We start from the raw sequence: 21,169 nt of genomic DNA, 5'->3' as shown, positions 1-21,169 counted from the left end.
TATTCTTTTTTTATATCTTTAAGTTATTGTTTATGCTAAACTAATCAAATGCTAAAAATCTGACCAATTTTTTGTATATTTATTCAATCCAATTTAAAATCTTCATTTTATTTCGATAAATATAATTGATTTTTATTTCATCAAGCAAAAAGTTTGATACATTGGCTTGGACTCCTTTATAAACTACTCAGTTTGTACTGAATGGACTCAAATTAAAGTTAAAACATTTGCAGAGAGATAGAGAGAGAGTTAACTTCATTGGCAGTCATATTCCAATTGTTTACAAATTATATTTTATCCCCTTATAAATATATTATTTATGAATCAACAATCGCGGAGGCTCATGTAGACATTTACTTACATTTAATTTGTTCTTGAAGCCACAAAAGTATTTTTGTTTTTATTAGACAATGTTGTATTATTTCGAAAAACGCTACTGTTGATTTTAATTTCACGAAGTAGAAAATTAAATAACGTCAAACAGAAATTTCCTTTGATTAGAATAGAAATATGCGATTTAGTAATAATTGGCATAATGTCACAGTTATTAATTTGATAAGCGTCGCGATGACTTTTCGCATAACATGAGTAATATTAATAATATGAACAGTCGCCTCTATCTATGACGAATTCTAACAGTTGACTCACTACCATTTAATTTGCTGTGCGACAAAATTTCCATTGTTTTTAAATAAATTTCATTTATGTGACCTTTTATGAATACCTTATATATCAACTTATGCATTTTGTTTTTTTATTATTAAAATATTTTGTTACGTAACCGTAAGACATCGATAACTTCACGATGGTATAGCGTAATGAAGAATTACGAAAGGTCCACATATCAAATTTAACATTTAAGCAATGAATTTCTCTAATTCATTCAAAATTTCATTAATCAATGAGAATTCTTCCAGTTTTTTGTTTTCGCTTCAATAAAAAACTTACGGAAGATAAAAAATACAATCAACAAACGTCCATGAAGGGTCAGTTATTGAAATAAAACGAAAGTGGCGCGTAACAGAGTTGGTAAAGAATCTCAACATTGTCGCTCTCAATTGGAAAATGATACTTATCCCCTTACGATCCTCCACCACTCACAGATAACAACGGGAATTATACGTTAAAGTGACGCATGCAACCAAGGGAGAGAATAAAAAGGAACAGAAGCGCACCTGCCAGACCCATCGTGAAGACTCTCTTTTTCAACCGGTTGATCTCCGTGCCGGTCCCCGTCGATCTTGATGGATCGCCACTCTCTCGATCACTATCGCGACGCTGCTGATGTATTTACTTTCTTACCAGCTATTCGTTCGCAATTCAATCGAGAAATCAATCTTCGATCAATTCCGCTGCTTCCATCCGCGTTGCTGACTACTCCCTTTTTTTCCCTCTCTTTCTCTGTCTCTCCTCTGCCTTTCAATGCTTTCCTACACGAGGAGCGAGTTCACGCGAAAGAATGAGAATCACTCATCGTTTAAATCGTCTCGAAACTAAACGATTTTAACGCGATGTTGAAAAAATTACGCGGTGACAAACGACAACGCGAGCGATGGCGAGTGACGGTGATAATCACGACGGCGTTAATGACCTTCGCCAGACACCACGACAGCGGTCCGGTGACGACTGGCAAACAGCTGTAAACGTACGCACGTTTTGCTGTCGTGCTTTACCGCGGTTTCGCAATGGTGGGAGACCAGTGGCCGCGGACATGAGCGTTAACACGATCAAACGCGTGTCACGTATCTGCGAATCTCTTTCCAGACTTTACCTCTAAATATGTAGGTGATCTAAAATTACGCAAGTTGTGATAGGTAGTGTTTAAAACACCCCCACAAAAATTTAATTTTATAGTTATATTTTTTACTAATTATATTATTTTATGATTATATTAGTTATGTGATCAATGAATGTAAAAATAATAAATTTAAGACTTCTAAAAGAGTATATCAAGATATACTTTTTATCTTCCTTTGCCAAAACAAGGTTTTTAACTTCTCTCCGTCGGAGAGAAGTTAAAACTGGATCTTTAAAAGCACCATTGATATTTTGATTGTGAATTCTGGTAAATTTAAATCTGTAAAAAATAAGTAAAACTATCCAACTTCTATGATAGTCAAAACTTATTGTTAAAGCTTTGGTATTTATACCGGAATTTTTCACATTTTTATATAATTCGAAACAATAAAAAATTTACTCTGCTTCTCGATCCCTATTGTTGACGAAAGAATTAAGAAATTCATGTTGTCGACAGAAAATTAAAAAAAACTATGTTTATGGTATGATCATCTCACTTAAAAGTCAAGAAATCATATGAACTCATGTAATAAATTCTCTGACGATGCTCCAAACGAGGAAGCATGTATCATTTTCTGGAAAAAGTGTCGAAAGACAACTTTCGTATCACTCAATAATTTTGAGTATCTAATACCCTCCAAAAATGTAACTGTTAAATAAATTTAGTAATCGAAAAATATATAATATACAATGATAAGATACGATATTGATAATTGTTTATCTGGCTTGATTATCTTCCTAGGTACGACAATACCTATGTTATAACGAAAAATGATTCGTTACAGCCATGCTGTACAAATCACAAAGTTTTTTTATCCTTGCCACGGCGAAAACAAAAAAGTATGTCTTTGTTATGCTGTCATTTTATTTATGACGATTCACCGTGGAGCCAGGCGGCTCGGGTGACATTACGTCATTGCGTCCTAGACGCATATGATCGGATGCACGCAAATTGCATCGTTCTTTTTTGCGCGAGAGTCTACGTAAGCGCCGGAACGAGCTAAAAATACAGAAAGTGGGACTTGCGTTGTCGAAAATATATTGCCTCTCGCATATGCACACATTTATCTCATTCATAGAGGCCATGTTATACATATTGCATGTTTTCCAGTGTTAAGAATCGGCGTGGGGCGGTTAATTAATAATGATTAATTAACAGCAATCATCCATAAAAATCACAACAAAGGCCTTTGAGAAAATGTAAACGTTGAGATTTGAGAGTTAAGAATTCACATTTGAAATGGAATCCTTTGAGAAAGACCTTTTCTGAGTTTAAGGGAAACTGTAGTAGTATCCAGGTTGTACCTTTGGACGTTAATTATTTGTTTATTGTTGGCTGCTCAATCTTTTTCCGATACTATTTCCCATGCGGAAACAGAAGTGTATGACCAAGTCATTCGTTATTTTTTCTTCTTTCGGTACGGTTGACTCGCTACCAGACTAACCAGACGGTTGTGACAAAGAGACTGCTGAGATTGCTCACGCTTTTCGCGCGATCACAGGCCATGGAGAATGACATGTGTAACAAAGCTCCTGCTGGATGGATATACACAGAGAAAGAGAGAGACAGGAAGAAAGAAAGAGAAAGAACCGAAGTGAGTCAGTTTCCTTGCGATAAAGCACAATACAGAAAGCTCCTGTTCCAGCACTGACGGACAATGAGACAGCGAATGAAAGTGTGATTCATACCTCCGTTTTCTTCGTGTTTGCTCCCTCTTTCCTCCGCGTGCCAGGGATATGGTTATTAGTTATCGCGTTTGTATGTACTGGTATCACCGGTGGCAGTGTCGGCATTGTTCGAAAAATCTGCGGGGATTTGCGACGATTGCGATAATTTCGCGAGCGGGTCGCGAACGGGATTTATCGAGTATCGTAAGAAAACAGAAATACCGACGTAATAGATCCATGGTATCTTTGGATGTCTGCCTCGTGTATTTTTAGATTTTCGTATCGTGTCACGCGCGTTATATACGACCGATTTCTCGGGCGTTAATTGCGAGATACCGCAACGAACGCGACAACACTTCGCGATGATATAATCGACGATCGATGAGCTTGTATTCCACGCTTTTTTTACGATTTCATATCTATCTGATAAGCACCCATCGATTTGAAATCGATTTCATCGAGGTTATTGTTGGAGAATACACATCAGTCTCTACATCCATGTTCAAATTGCTTGGATGTTCAGGAAGAAAATTTTCGAAAATATTTTATAAATATTTACCAGCATGATTTTGATTTAAAAAAAACAATGATAAAACGCGATAAATATTAAAAATACAACGTGCGAAAAGTCAAATAATATACATCGCTTATATAATAACGTTATCACAAATGACTAAATCTGTAGAGTTAATGATAGGATTAATGATAGTTTACATCTTCCGTTAGATAATTCGTCTATGAGTATAGTGTTATGTGAAAAAGAATTTGGCATCCCATGTGTAGATAAGATAAGACAAGATAAGTAAGATAGGAAACATTTTCTCAATAAGATTTAGCAAGTTTGTCAAATTTTTCAAGTTGTTACAGTATACGTCATAAAAGTCAAATTGTGTTATTTAGAATAATCGTTATTTTTACACCGACGCGACAGTCTGAAAAGGATATTTGTATAAATTTTAAAAGAGCTAACATCTTTGACGAGCAAATATACGAGCAAATACGGCATATATTTTTTTTACATAAAACAGTTTTTATTCCTTTAATTCCGTAATTTAATTTTACATGAAAAAAAGTGCTTACGTCAATACAAATAATCCATCAAGAAGGATCTAAAGAATTGTAAATTTAAAAAATTTTATATAATATTTACATTTAAAATATTCTTTTTAATGAATGTCAACTAACTACTTGCCGAAATCCGGTATTAAGCCTTCTTTTCTTAAGTATTTCTTTTTCTTAAATTTAAGATTTCGAATTGTGGAAGTTTCGAAGTTTTATTTATGATTATAAATATCGTCATAAATTATGTTATGGTTTGACAATAAAAAAAGAAGCAAGATATACGTAATCTCTTTTTGATACCGTCTGAGTAGCACTGCATTGATAACGAACTAATACTAAACCGGTAAAATATAGAGATAAAAAGATAAACCATTCTTCAAATAAAATAAAATGTCTTTCTATAGATTAACTTATTACGCTTAAGAAATTTCCTTTATCTTTTAAGTGTCTATTCTTTGTAACAGCATGTTTATTCTTTTTTATTTATTTTTCAATGTTCCCTTCCTTTTTGTCATGTTATTTATATCATGTAATTATATTTGCGTAGTAGGACAGACTGTGATACCTAAAGACATATTTTACCTTGATACTAATTATTTTTTTTAATAATAACTGGATTTTTAATGTTGTTCACTTTTTATTACTTTAGTAAAAATAATATAATTGAACAGTCAACATTAAAAATTTCATTATTGTTAAAAAAGTAATTAGTGTTCCAAGGTACAACATGTCCCTAGGTACCACAATCTTTCCTGTATATATTCATAACTTACACGTTTAACAGTCGAAGAAAAATCAAGACATTGTTAAATGAAATCTTTACATGTAATTTCAGAAAAAAAATCACGTTTTCTTATTATTATACAAATACGAAAGTACTCACAGGTCCCGAGATATTCACAAGTACTGAAATCCAGATCGGGCTGGCCAATTATATCGAAGGAAAAGGCTTCGTCATCGAGCTTCATCGCAGAGCGCTCTTTTTCCTTGCGTTTTGCAGTAGCAATCGTTGCGGAATAATCACTCTCGAATTGTAGACGAATCGTCGCGATGCGCGAGCACTACCAGTATATGCGTTTCATAAACAGTATGGCGTACGATGTGTGATGCACATTGTCGTTACGCAGATCCTAGCCTCTAATCGTTAACGTGACCCGGCGACGTCGCTCGGTGTCGAGAATATAACTCCGGAGGAGAGTTATATGCGAAGTTACGGAGGAATTGTACACGACGGTTTGATCTCGACAGACGCACTAAAGTGCGGGATAGAATTTTTCGTTTTGAGAGATGGGGTAGACGGTGCCCGCAGTGGGAAAGAAGCAGTGGACAGGAGGGGAGGAACGACTCGGAACTGATAATCTAATCTTGTTCTGCTTGTCGTTACACTTATGCACATTAAGGGAGGGATGATTAATCGGTAATCTTCGCAAAAAAGATAAATAGAGCGTGAATAATGGAAATGGATTAACGACATAAATATAATACAAGCAAATATCTTAAGAACATCTGCAAAAAATTTTTTTTTAGAAAACATTTATCTTTAAAATTAAAGACATTTAAGTTCTTTAGTAAAATATAACTGTATTTTCAACCCTTATTTGATAAAGTATCTAAATAATTTATTAGCTGACTGATATCAAATATCTTTAGTAGATACCGTTTTCGAGGAAATACTTCCTCCGAAAAATATTATTCTTTTTAACGTTATATATAAAAATTTTAGTAAAATAATTATTAATAGAACTTACGACAAGGTAAATATTAATAACAATTTATTAAAACAAAACTTACACTTTAATAACCTAAAGGACTACAACATATTGTTCAAATGAGAAAATAAAAATATATTACAAAATTGTATCTTATTATATTATATTAAAAATTTTATCATTAGTTCAAGCTGAAAGCGGACACGCATGTTTCTATGTTTGTAATGTCAGACATTATCGCACAGATTGTATCAAATACGGTAAGAATCATCGACGATGCATATCTATTTTGTATGTATAACGACGGCTAGCAAGATTATGTAAATGATGATAATGCGAGAAAAACATGGCAATCAGTATACGATAGACTGGCATCTGTTGCAACCAGGTCGACGAAGTAAATGCTCGTCATGATTTTTTGCCATGGTACACCTGTCATACCAGTTTCCCCTTTGCGACAAAACAATATTTCATTTCTCAATGTCTCTTTAAAAGTTTTTGTATGTTTCATAAGTGTTTCTTCGAAGCAAGATATCATTTTATCAATTTCTTCCGTATCTCTTCTCTTTTCCGTTCCTTCTCACCTCGAAAGATCCGCAAAACATTTATTAGCGCCGTTTAGACGTAGCAATTTCAAAGAAGGAAATTAATGTTTTCCTCGCTAAATTTATACGCGTAATTGTTGGTATATTTTATAATCTTTTTTACGACAGCTTCATTTGAATTATAAAATCGCAACTATAGCAATAATTGTATAAATAGTATAAATATGAGTCACGTTCATCTGTATTCGAGACGTTACACAAGCAGCTGACATAAGATATGCAATAAGATATAATAAGAGTTTGTGTAACGATATATTATAACGAGGTGACCTATCTTAATATCGTGCAATAATTGCGCTTCAAGTTTACGCCTTTATTATAAAATCACGATCGACAGCAGTTCGTGCGACAAAATAGCAGTGCGTCATATTACATGTAAATCTTAACTTTCGAGACAATTTGTCACGTCCTACGAATCCCTCGCTGCATTTTTTCAAGCAGACTGACGTCATGCATTTCATGTTCCCCCGATAGACGTGTTCGAGACCGCAAATTGCGATGCGTTTCCTACTAAACGAAAATAATGCCGGTGTTATAAGTCAACATGTATACGTAACATTGCATAATATCCGTGAGTATACCTATCTATTCTCGGAAGCTGCAAGAGGTCAATAGGTCTCTTTAACCTTCGCCGTATCTTTTTTTCACCCTCATATACCTACACGATGTATTGAACACACGACGCATTCAAAAGAAATATTTGTCACGTACGTGTACGTTTTTAATAATTTAATTTCTTAAATCTCTTTCTCTCTCTCTTTTTCTCTCTCACGCAAAGAATTTTCTGAATTTCTCTGATTCTGTAGATTTCTTGAAATCTTCGAAGAAAGATTTCTCATTTCAGATTTTTTTAGCCAAGAAAAATGCAATAATAAATGTACAGACATCGCGATAGATAAGGAACGTTATCTTTGCTGAAGAAGGACAAACTCAAAATCAAGGAAACTGTCATTAAAACATCTGTCAGTAATTGCGAGTCACGTATGACCCACGGTTTCACGTGCCTAGCAGTGTCATAACGTTTTGCATATTTTTTTTAGTAACGCGCGAAGGACATTAAAGTGCTTTCGTTAGAATAAGGCGCGAGCACGTGTCCACAGTGTATGTATATGTACTCGCATCTATTATAAATTACGTGATTAAAACCGATTTTGATCAATAGATTATAAAAAGATTATAATGCATTATGTACTCGCAGCGGTATATATACATATATATGCATTATTACGAAAGGGAAGAAAACAGATAAGTTTTTCGAGTGAAATAGTCTCGCTATTTTCGTATCAGATCTACTACACTTTACAATATCATTGCGACAAGAAATAATTAATATTGATAACAAAAGAATTATTAACGTCACATTTAATAGTTAACGTACTATATCTAACAGAAAAACATGATTAGAAGTGATTGCAATCATCATTAAAAAATATATTCTTTAAGTTTTGGGTAAAAAAAGACATTTAACTGCATTAAGATTTTGCTTTTTGAATTTAAAATACATGTAAAAATACTTATGTAAAAATTATAAAGTAACAAGTCTATAAGATATTTTATTAATTATAAGACGTTATTCCTCTCTCTCTCTCTCTCTCTTAACAAAAAATTAATTTAAAAGTCCTAAGCCATTTTTTCCTCCAATATTTAACAAAAGAGATATTATCATGTAAAATTTATCCAATCGACATCGTTTTTAGGACATATAAGTCGCGCACCTCGTAACGTATGTGAGAATGATAGTGTTGAATCGCTGTTCACAAACGTTCGTCTAAAGAACGACATTGATTGGATGCACTTTACATAATAATACTTCTTTCGTTGAACATGGAGAAAAAAATGGATTTCACTGTGCTTTTTTTATTAACGACTATTGCATACAGTAACAGACGCAAATTATAAAATACTTTGTGGAGTCGAATAAAAATAAAAACTAGTGATTTTATTTTGCAATTTCTTCTAAAAAAAGAGTTAGAAATAATTAAATGATTTCCAATTAATTTCTTAAATATACTTTTAAATATCATCAATTTTACTATTTAAAAAATTTTGAACGGCAACTTGCATGAATACATTATAGAAAAATTTGTGGATACATTTATTTTAATTTTTCATTCGCATAACATGTAATAATTTCGGAAATCTTCACAGTTTTGTGACGCGCGGAATATTTGCGCTCGGAATAAATGTGTTATTATATCGGTATTTTTGGAACATGTGGAAAACGCATTTGGTAAACAGATCTATGGAAGCTTGTTGAGAGATAATCCGCCTCGTCATCTTCCTTTGAAATACGTCCTCCACATCTTTTGCAATTTAGAGATGCAAGTCAATAACAAGTGTTCAAAACTTGGCAGTCGAGGGAAGTATTTGTAATCTGGCGATAATGGTCTAATCATTAGCGATAGCATGATGCGAGTTTATCGGCTATGCCCGCTTATCTCTAATAGGTTGAGAAAGAAAAATAAGAAGCTTTTGAAAACAATAGAGGCCGAGAACAATGCGAAAAAGAATTTTATAAGTTATATAATTACATATAATTAGATATAAATGTTATTGATATTTTTTTAATAGAATCATATAAATCTTTTTTTTTCATGACTTACTTTCCCTAGCTATTCTGCATATAAAGATATTAATAAGGTAAAGCTATAAAAAATGTACAGTTTACGAAACATTTATATTGCTTCAAATATTTTTTCTATAATAATCCGAAATATTTGATATAATATACTAAAACGGCCTACCTTGATATACTTCTCTCAAATATTTATCGCGCACAAATACTTTCATTTCCTACATTCAGATGCTCAGATTATAACAAGGAACGTAGAATTATTAAAATCAATAATATCGAGAAAAATATATGATAGCAACTTTGATGAGTTATACAAGAGTGCCATTTTCTATTGTAAGTTTATGCATATAAGATTTACAGAATTTTTTATCATACTCATTATTTCATCCTTAATCATGTTTGATACACGATTTAATCCAAACATGAGGAAGCATTGTAATTAATTTACTAATTTTTAAGATAATTTTTCTCGAGAAAACCCGATATTTATATAGAAAAAACTGTTCTATAATAAATCATCCAATCTTATGAAACTTATTCTATATCTTTAATTTATTTTTCCAGGAAGAATCATTGCTTTCTCAATAATACTTTTTCAAAGATATCCTATATGAACCAATATAAGATGGCGCAAAAAATTTCATACCATTTAATTATTATATTTTATTAAAATTATACTTGTGAAGTATCGGTTTTTTTAATTGTGTGACCAAATTATTTACTAATTCGTAAAAATTATGTGTGGCATTACGAGCTGGTGAAGGTGAAGACACACACTTTGTAAAATGACGATTGACTTAAGAAGTTGAAAATATATAAAATGGAAATTGTATTGTTTTTCGCAGAAATAAAGAGCGTGGTAGAAACTTGAAGATATTTCCACCCACATCGTGCAGGTGTGCCGTGCATTATCTGAAGATTTGTACCGAAAAGTATAGTCGGACATAAAGGCGTACTTCCAAGAAGTTTTAAGACAAAACGGTCATATTGAATGATATCTATTACAGATAATTTTCCAAGCTTTGGTAATTAATTTTATTTCAGTTCAATACTAATTTTGTTAAAAATAAATATTCTATGCAAAAGGAAATGATATGACAATGATGCGCCAATCTGCATTTCACAAATTAGTCACTGAAAAAAATACTAAATTTTAATAAATATTTCTTTGAATAATTTTAATTGAATATAAATATTTATTAAATGTAAACATATATTTATATTTGGTACAAGACCCATTCATTTAATTAACATTTTTCAAATTGAATAAATGTTTATTTACTGTAAGTGAATAAATGTTTACTTAATACTATTAATACTATATATGTGTTAAGATTTAGTAAATTTTTTTTTCAATGTGTATGCATTTTTACCTTCACCCAATTTTGACTCGAATCATGTCACACCTAACAGAATTTCCACGGAGTACAGAATTTGTGTTAAAGTAATTCAAATATGAAATATATAATTAAATGGTATACGATATTTCGTATACCACTCTATATAGACCCGGTTATCAATGCACGGTCTTCAACACATTGGTATACTTGTATAATAATTAATACGTAAATACGTGTAACAATAAAAATGAAAAAGTTTCTATTCGCGATATCGTCTCGCGTAATATCAGCGGTTTCTTCCGTCTACTGTTAGTTATTCACATTAAGAATGGGGAAAAGCAAAATGAGGAAAAGCAAAATGCGAAAAACAGAAGTTGTTTAAGTTAATCGAATATTGCGTTATTAACAGTTAATACATACATATTATACATCTTTCTTTCTCTAGCTTTTCTCTTTCAACTTCTGATTAGGCTTCCGCTTTTCCACATTCTGCTTTTCCTCTTCGAGTGTGAATGTGCTCTTATAGATATAGGTGTGATTAGAAATTAGAATGCGTCAAATCGACGGAGTTGGACAATCTCGACCGTCGTAAAAGCTCTTTCCTCTTTGCTGCGGGTTATCAACTGACCTCTTCGCGGCGCGGTTTGCTTATAACGTTATTATAACCACTGATACGACACGCCGAGGATACAACCTTCGATTTGTCATGCAGTCAAAACGTGTCGCGATTCACTGACAAGCAAAATCCGTCCGGGACGATCCGTACATGGCCGACGGATCACTCTCGTCCTCGGATGTCTAAGTACGCCTGAGAGTGCTTAGACGTGAAGTGATTTTTTTCTCAAAAAAAAAGAAGTGCTTATGTACATATTCTAGCCTTTGTTTAGCATGCATCTTCGTCATTTTAAAACGTTTCTGTCATTATTAGCATTCGGATAAAAACGCTGAGTCAACCATTAGGGTATAATATAAAAAGAATAGTTCACGAGATACCGTTTGTTCACGATGAGTATTTCTGATTTAAAGAGGTATAAAAAAAGGAAGATGCGTTCGCGAATGCACTAGCAACGAGCGTTTCTTCATATTTCCCTATTTCTTTAGACGTTATCTCACGTAAACATGCTTCTTTATACGTGATACTCGCTCCCGTCGCGGGAATCATGGAAATAACCACGCGCGGATGCCACGTGCTTCGGCCAAGACGCGCCATCGATGAATTACCGTTAATCAATTGACTTGGTGCAATAAAACAATTATCGCAAGTATGATTCGAGCGAAATATATTATTGCGACGCACTTTGTGTTTCAAACGCGACTCTACTAAAAAATATATCAAAAATTATTTATAAAATAATTATTATTTATTATAAAGTTCACATTGAAAAAAAGATCTAGTTTTAAGGAAAAATCTAGTTTAGAGAATCAATTAATTAAATTAAAACCGAAGATTTTCAAACATCTCTTTGTACAATCGTATGAGATTATTTATACTTTCCTGACTCATATGAATATGAACAACATTTACGCGCAAAAAAAATAATATCGTCGATAATCGTAACAACATAACGCAAAAAATTTGTCGATCGAACAAATAGTCTCATATATATGAATTCGATCCCGGATATATAATAACATCAAGTATTATAATGTAACACTTAATAGCGACTGCTGCACGCGCGCGAGCAATTCTCTTTTTTAATTTACATCATGTCTATTGACGAACAAATAAATACTTTAAAGTCATTTCCTCAGAATATGTACATACAACGCAATGTCGTTTACAAAGTGGTACTCCATTTGACCATTTTAAAAATTACTCAATCTCTGATCAAATAATAATTGTCATTATTCGAGCAACATAGTTACGTTCAAAATAAACGTTAAATAATATCGATAAAAACGTATAAATTGAAAAATAAACGTTTAAAATTTAATGTTCTTAAAATTATTTAATAAACGTTATAAAAACGTTTATAGGACGTTAATAACGTCTATTTATACAAATAGAAGTTTTCTACGCTTTTAAACAGTATATAAAACGTTTCGGTTAAACGATTTTTAAATATAAATTGTCTGCTAGTAAATTATATGGCATTATTATTAATTGATGGTTAGTAATAATTCTTTTTTTACAAAATATCGGCAATTTTCGCGGATACAATCGATTATATCATGACGATCGCCATTTTACAATATAATCTTCATTATTAATGATGGATCTTTGTTCGTTTCATTTAACGTCAGCATTTCCAAGATTATAAACAGATCGTTAAGATTCTTTTTTAAGATGCTGACAATTTACGCGTTACGGTCGATTATTGGACTAGCCGCCATTTTGAGGTACTGTCTTCATATCGTTAATCACGAACTTTGAATATCCGCTTGTTTCATTTAGCGTCAACTTTTCCGAGACTTATCAACAGATCATTAAACATTTTTTTTTAAGGTGTCGACGATTCATGCAGCGCAATCGATTACGAGACCGGCCGCCATTTTGGTACTGCGCAGCCGAGGTCCTTGGGTTATCTACAGCATGGCCGGCGCGACCTTATCTCGAGCGCGGCTTGTTCATCCCGCGCAAATTTTTATGCACAATCGCCGGTACAGAATGTGCGTGTCTGCAACCGATTGCGTAATAGACAACGAGACATACTCCTCTTTGGCTTCCCGATTTTTGTACGCGCGCGCGCGCACCAGCCTTTTTTTTTCTTCCGAGCGATTGTCCTTCGCAATGAGCTATTTGCGGCAATGAAACGAGACGATATACGGAGAGTTTGCCAAATCATTGCCGCGAAACTCGCGGGAGTATACTTGGTTTTGAAGTTTATCGAAAAGAGAGAGATTTGTATATTTTGGGCACGTCCCCAACGCGACATGCAGGTGACTCGGTTCCCGTCTCGTTTCGAGATTAAACATGTTGAGAAAATAAAATTAAACGACAAATGATAGTGTTCAATGAGAAAACTTATTGTATATATTCGCTGTAAATAATATTATCAGTTTTAAAATAGGTTTTTAAAATAATTAAGATAGATAAGTTTTAAAATAGTTAAAATAGATAAGCGCAGAGATGATAAATAAAATATGCTATTTAAAAACTTTCAGATATATAAAGTTGTGAATATCCCCGTCAGCTAAATCGCAATTAAACTCAAGAAGAACAAAAAGTCATGATGACATCAAAATGATATCAAAATGGCTCTCCAAAATAATTATTAAAAGTCACGTCTTTTCGATCAATGACGATTCATTTTAATATCATTTTAGCGTTATCATGATCTGTTCTGCTTGGGAATCGTTCGCCATGGATGACTGTTCATTACACTGCAGATCCATTCGTGGAAGTACTCACCACCGTTCGAGGGGGAACAAAGCGGCGGATGTCCGCCCCTGACGATAACGCTGTCCTTGACAACCACCAGTTCCTGGACGTCGTGGACCTCCATGTCAAGGTCGGGATCGCTCCCACCACTTGCCCCGCTGCACCATCAACTGCCAAGGCCGATAAAGATCGATATAAAGGTCGCGCGAATATCTCGGATACCGTTCAGGACCGGAAACCGTCCGTCAAGGCGCGAATCGCGAATCACAGCGCCCGCTGGCGCGCGCCGCGGTTACGCCTGAAGTTAAGTGCGAACGCGCGCTCGGCTGGCACGCTTCACACGCAGGGGGTTGGGCCGTACTTCGCGCCTCACTTCGTGCCGCTCGCTCTCTCTCTCTCTCTCTCTCTCTCTCACCGGCGCGGCTACCGTCCCGGCTATTTTGGAAATATCGTGTGTGTTACCGCAACGCGACCGCGTCTCCGCGCTATCTGCGACCCGTCGTCGTTTAATCGTCGCGCTTTCGGTGAGATTAGAAAACAAGCACCACGAGCGGAAGGGATGAGAAGCAGCAAATCGAAGCGTGATTTAAACACGCCTCGATCGATCTTGCGCGTATACACCCGGCAATATCGATCGATCGTGCGCAATCGCGCTCGTATCAAATTAATTCAATCCCGCACAAGTAGAATTTCAAGAAGGTACACATTGCGATGGAACCTAAATTTGGAAAATGATTCTTGTAATTGATAACGATTTAAACTTTCGATAAGAACGATTGCAACGTTATACAAAATTCGTCTCTCTCTCTCTCTCTTTATTTTTTTTTTCTCTCTCTCTCTCTCTCTCTCTCTCTCTTCGGCGAGTATAAACAGATAGCAACAGAGAGGGCGCAATCTAAACAAGTTAAAATTAAAACATCTAAAATAGTCAAGATATAAATACGAATCGACTTGCAATTTATCTAGAAAGTTTTGTAACGCTTCCCACTCTTCGCAGTAAATACGTAATACCTGGCTGCACTGAAATTAGAGATGCACGTAACATAACGTCTATACTGAACGTGGTATATAAAAAAATATTTTGAAAATCAATACCATCTAAGCTTCTTCGATTATAAAGGCAGCTTTATTCGCAGACACATACATTATATATAAGTCAATCTTAATGGGAATTAATTTATCAAATATAGGAATCGTCTAAGTTTTATCGAGATTAAATTTCATCAAGATAAGAAGAGCAAAGAAATTAATTTAGATAAGAAAAGCAAGGAAAAGTGAATAGATAGATTGTTACGTCTTTTTTTTTTGTTTTGTTCTCTAATTATTCTGTTTCACTAAATTCAAAACAAATCGAGAAACTAGTTCGTTCTCTTCGATTGATAAGACATCATTAGTTTTCGATTACACTTACGTCACCGATAATTTGTACTGATAAAAGTTAATAAATATTACTTGTGTTTTGTTGTGCAAAATTCTATGAACTAATTTGTGGACACACAGTAATCTGAACACGTCACAGGCATCTGACTTTTTTGTTTCTGTACTTATCGGTAATTTCGTTCGAACATATTTTTGAATATTTTTCAAAAAAAATTGTTTAAACCTTTAAACAATAAAAAATAAGGAAATTTAAAATGTTTAAAAAGAAATTGAAGCTGAGATATTAACAATATTCTTTTATTTAAAAAAAATATGTGTTTGAAAATGAGAAAATAAAAAACTTAAAATATATTTAGAAATTTTATATAATAAAAATAGTTTTAAATATCAAGTTTCATTTAATAGTATTTACTAACTTAATCAAGATTAACTCGCGATATATCGTCATATGATTCTTGTTGCTTTTACGAAACAAAGATACAAATTCCTGACATAAAGCAACGCCCATGCGGAGGTGTATTCACAGAGAACAGAGAGCAGCTCATTATTTTAAAAAATCATTGAGGAACGAGTATGCAATGAACGCAACTGTGCGTTTCTATTGTTATAATCCTGATCATATAAAGAGGATTAAATACCACGGTGAATAGTTGTCGGGAGACAACTCTAGAAACTACAATGGCGACTAAAATGAAACGAATTATTTCAAAAGCGGTCGACATTTTCGACGAACTGGGACATATTTCGAAACGAATCTGATATAAACAAATAATTCAATGTGTCGCGAATTCAATTTCAATCTATTTAATAACTTACCACTCAATTTTCTTTACAGCGAATGGAATTTTCATCGAAACGTATCCGAGCCTTTTTTCATTCATTCCGATGACAGAAAAGTCTTATTTAATTTAAATTTGCCTGGGAATTTAAAAATCCTTTTACATCAATTCTATAAAGCCTGTTACACAATTCGAAAGCAAAAACAATAGGAACAAGGAATAATAGATTTCAACTGATCAGAAACCGTGTATTTGAAATCTGTTATTCTCTATTCCTATTACAATACCTCTAGGCGCTTTTCAATTGTCTCAGATTTTACTTTTAACAATTTTCAACATGACATCAAAATGACTCCAAAATGTGTAACTAAAATAACATAATTATTTTCAATAATTTACAATTCGTTTTAACGTTATATTGATGTTATCGCAACTTATTATTCTGCTTGGGTTCAGTATTGTATTATGCATGTACTGTTGCAGCGTTTTTATCATGTATAATACTTGTGCAACAGCAATATTATAACAGTACTGACTATTATCAAGAATCTCGAAGGATATACTGAGAAGAAAATATCCGATACTCTCTTCCTGATACCCTGTTTACTCCCTCATTCTCTCTGATCACACGCTGCGTATAGTACACAATACGAAATTACATAATATCGACACAGAAATGCACGGCCTCTAAAAGCTTTAGTAATAAAAAAATAAAATAAAATAAAATAAAATAAAAATAAAAATAAATCATAATTAAAGCGCAAGAGAGAGAGAGAGAGAGAAAGAGAGAAAAGAGAGAAAGAGATCTAACCTGATTGGACCGATCGGCGATCGCGGCGCCCTCTTCGTCCGTGTGTATGTCTGTCTGTCCTGCCAAGTGCCACGCGCACCGTTCTCACTCACAAGTCACAATCAGTCAGCGACGGCGCCCGGCGCAAGTGACACCTGTTGTGCGTTTGTGTCGGGGACGCGCTCTCGCGCGCGCGCTCGCCATGCTGACTATTCTCCTGGTACACGATATCTTTTTGCTTCTTTCTGTCGCTTCCTTCGCGCGAAATCGCCTCTTCCAATTCGCTCGCTCAATTCGGCTCCCTCGCGCGCAACCGCGCAACGGATGCGATAAACGGAAGACGCGATCGCGCGCATGCGCTCGCGTCTGCTCCCTGCGGACGACGCAACGACACGCGAACGACGCTCAAAGTCCGCCCGGCCGGAAAGCGCCGGATCTACTACGGATAGTGCGAACTGCCGCGGGATCGCGGCGCGCACTGCCGCGTCGCGTAGCGTCGCGCGCCCCGCGCGACGCCGATGTTTTCTTCTTTTTTTTTTCTCAGACGTGCGCTGAACATCGACGAAGATACAGGTGGACCACACGCGCGGGATCGTTTTGAAAATCGCTGTCGATCGGCGACAATCCTCAAGCAGAACAATTGTCACACAATAACGTTAAAATGAATATAGTAAATGATTGAAAAGTGACATTTAGTGATCATTTTGAAGTTATTTTAACATCATTTTGATGTCATGATGACTTATGTTCTACTTTAGTCGCGCCTCTCAGTGACAAATTGCCTCTTCCGCGTCTCTGCCGGAACCCGAATCACTCGGGATTTGTCGTTATCGCACACGAGGTTGAAATACGTACGCGGGTGATCTTACGCACGTTATTAACGATTATCGCTCGTGGCCAGATAAGGCGAGCTGTAATTAAACATTACTATATTCCAAAACGTCCTCTCCTAGTAGAACACATAATTGAGTCATGATATCATAAGGTATCATCATGACGTCATGTGATATCTACTTAAAAATAAACTTAAAAAAGAAAAATAAGCTCATGATGATATCTTTATGTTATTATTATTTAATTTGTGTTCTCTATTTGAGCTCTAAGTAAAAATTTCCCCGGAAAGGATGTCTTCGAATGTAGTAGCCCTTAACGAGAATACGAGTCTTGACGCGATTATACGTCTCTTCGTTAATTGCTTCCGAAACTCGCGATAACGAGGAAAAAACGTCACACTGTTGAAAATTACATGATACTATCAATGAACGATGTCTTTTTCATGTATTGTGCAAAAACAAATACGATGATTAACACGAATGCTACTATTATATCATGAATTCGATTTAAAAGATATGATAGTTTCATATATAAAAGAACAACGACCTTTCTTTTATCATGGAAAGGAGACGACTGCGTTATTACGCGTATCATATAAAATTTGTCAATCAAATCTATCGGTCATAAAGATATGGATTCAATTCGAGATAATAAATAAGTAATCGAAGAGACGGCCAATATGGCTGTTATCAAAACGATATCAAAATAGCTTCAAAATAATTATTAAAAATCTCTTTTCGATCTATTTTAGTGCCAGAAATCATTTTAATGTTACTTTGATGTTATCGTGACCCATCGTTCTACTTGAAAAATTACAAAAGACCAAAAAAAAACTTACCTTTCAATATAATAGAAATATAATATTTTATAATTGACAAAAAACTATAAAAAATAGAAATATGTAATTAACATTTTCTAATTGATAAAACACTACAAAATACATATTAAAATAGAAATATTGACGAAGATTCCCATATAATAGAGAAGTTTGCAGCAATATATAATTTTCAATGCTACTGCAATATTAACTGGAATAATTTGTGCTACACTCAGATAGAACACAAAATTATAATAGAAAAAAACCTTATCGATGTCATTGGGTATACTTTTGATGATGATTTTGTGATCTTGATATAATAATGATTTTAAGTAATTTTTTAACTAAAAAAGCATTGTTAAAAACTTATCATAAAATCATCATCAAGAGTGTATGTCGAATAACATCATTATAATTTTTTCTAAAATGGCTGCTAATACTTGATTTATTATGATTTGTGTTTTATACTTGTATACGGCTCGATAAGAGTTAATGGAAAAATTTCATAAAACGCATTAAATTTACTGAACTTTTTTTAAAAAGTAGCAGGCTCTCGAAAGAGATTCATCGAAGTCATTTAACGTATATTTATATCATATGGCGCCGCGACGAACATGCAATCGATCGTTTATCGATCGCATTATAAATCGTGCAATCGCAGCTACATGTAATTGCGAGATCGATAGGTTAAGCGCCGCAGGTGCGCTCACCTTGTTACATCACTGTTGCTCGTCTTTATCTCAGGCCCGTCGAGTAAACGTGTCGTCATACGAGAAACACGTTCCTGATTAATAAACGCAGAAAGAGAGAGGGAGAGAGATCGAGAGAGAGAAAGAGGGGTGGGGAGGAACAACTAGACTCAGCGCGGTCAGCGCTGCGAGTAAAAAACCGAAAGAGGACTGCCTTGAATCAATAAATAATTGTCTGCGCATTTTCTCGGATCGGATATTAAAGAACTCGATGCTTACGTCACCGCGAGCTCGTTAAGCATGGCAAAGCCGCGGCCGATCGTCGATCTCGTCGATCTCGACGCCGCAAGGATCTCTTTTCTCGATCGAGCGCTTCGATTCACGCGCAAAAGTAGTTCGAATCCTTACGCAATCTTCCGGTGTTACAACACCTGGAAATTGTTGATAGGGAGGAAATCTTGACATTTCATGGCTGCTTGCGTGACTTATAGAATTCTTTTTCTTGTTTTTTTTCTTTTTGCTGATCTTATTTTGCACCTGGGAGTCGATTGTGTACCTCGAAATGAAATGAAAATGAGAAAAAAATGAGCAAATTTATTAGAATACTTATAAGAAATCTGTCCATATTACTTGCACTTTTTGCACTCTTCGCTTTCTCTCTCTTTATAATAGTTGAATGTATATTTATCTCGTTTTAAGTGTAAAATTCTTGGATATTTCAAGCAACGCGAACAAACCCTAATTTCATTGGTCAATATCTTAATGAATTTGTTTACTTTTGTAATTTTTACCTTGTTTCAAAATACACAATCGACCTCTTAATTTAATCGTAACTCAATCTTCCCTCACGAATGTCATGAAAATCAAATTTTTAATTCAATGTTATTAATTATCCTTGATACTTTGGAATTATTCGGAATGGATTTCAATCGGAATTATTTGATTATTCTCTATATTTCTAATGTGTTTTCTGGGAAAAACGAAATAATTCCAGTTGAAATCCATTCCAATTAAACAATTCCATATATAATATAATACGTGCTATTGAAGCGAGATTACGTTGAAGTGAAAATCGCTAAAAAAATTTGATAGGTAGTTATCGAATATTATCGAAGTTCGATAAAGAACGTATGGTTTTTATTTTCTTTTTTTTTCGATCATGCTTATAGTTCAAAAGTTACGAGACGCTTCAACGTCATATTGGAAAATGTTTAAAGAATCTCTAGCTGAAAAAGATCGCAGCGATCAATAAAACGGCAAGGAAAAAAACGGTGGAGTTCATCAGGGTTAGTGGCTAATCGACATGGAACTGGACATAAGATGTGATATAATCACAATCATGATGCAATCACTATTATGATATTTCCTGTTTATACATCGCCTAAATATCTGCAGATGTCACCTGCTGTCGCGATGATAATTAATTCCCTCGATAACAGATTCCTCGCAGGCATAAATGATTCGCAGACTGATTAATTGATACTGATTAATATCTAGATAAAACCTATACAAAAACAAACAATGCAATGAAATCAATTGATATCAAACAGAATTCGCTTTAGGAAAAATCATAATGATGCCATTCGATATATTTTACATTGATTTTATGATGAATTCTTGATATGACAATAATTTTTGAGTAATTTGTTTAATTGAAATAAAAAATTATTATCAAGAATTTATTACAAAATCAATCGTCAAAAGTGAATGATATACAAAAGTTTATAAATAAAATAATTAAAATAATAAATTAAATATATTTTTTTCTTTTTTCGTGATTTCCTGCGAAACAAAGCAAAAAG

General features: G+C 34.2%; 1 protein-coding gene across 5 annotated transcripts in view; it reads right to left on the bottom strand.

The window, feature by feature from the left end:
* The window catches only part of Hnf4 (Hepatocyte nuclear factor 4), a 38,111-nt gene extending 20,657 nt beyond the window's left edge, over nucleotides 1-17,454 (bottom strand). For 2 of the 5 annotated variants that reach the window (XM_018460451.1, XM_018460454.1), the window contains exons 1-2: nucleotides 17,049-17,454; nucleotides 14,109-14,248 (exon numbers count right to left, since the gene is read on the bottom strand). In XM_018460451.1, coding sequence (XP_018315953.1) covers nucleotides 14,109-14,202 — 94 coding nt within the window. In that variant the 5' untranslated portion in view covers nucleotides 14,203-14,248; nucleotides 17,049-17,454. Of the gene's footprint in view, nucleotides 1-1,175; nucleotides 1,639-5,410; nucleotides 5,769-14,108; nucleotides 14,249-17,048 lie in introns of those variants that run through there. The other 3 variants (XM_018460452.1, XM_018460453.1, XM_018460457.1) reach the window with 3 other exon arrangements.
* Nucleotides 17,455-21,169: the final 3,715 nt, after the last annotated feature.

Source organism: Mycetomoellerius zeteki, unplaced genomic scaffold (assembly GCF_001594055.1).
Source record: "Mycetomoellerius zeteki isolate Tzet28-1 unplaced genomic scaffold, Tzet1.0 scaffold94, whole genome shotgun sequence".
Lineage (NCBI taxonomy): Eukaryota > Metazoa > Arthropoda > Insecta > Hymenoptera > Formicidae > Mycetomoellerius > Mycetomoellerius zeteki.
The sequence above is the reverse complement of the archived record's forward strand: the minus strand, read 5'-3'. Positions and strand labels throughout refer to the sequence as shown.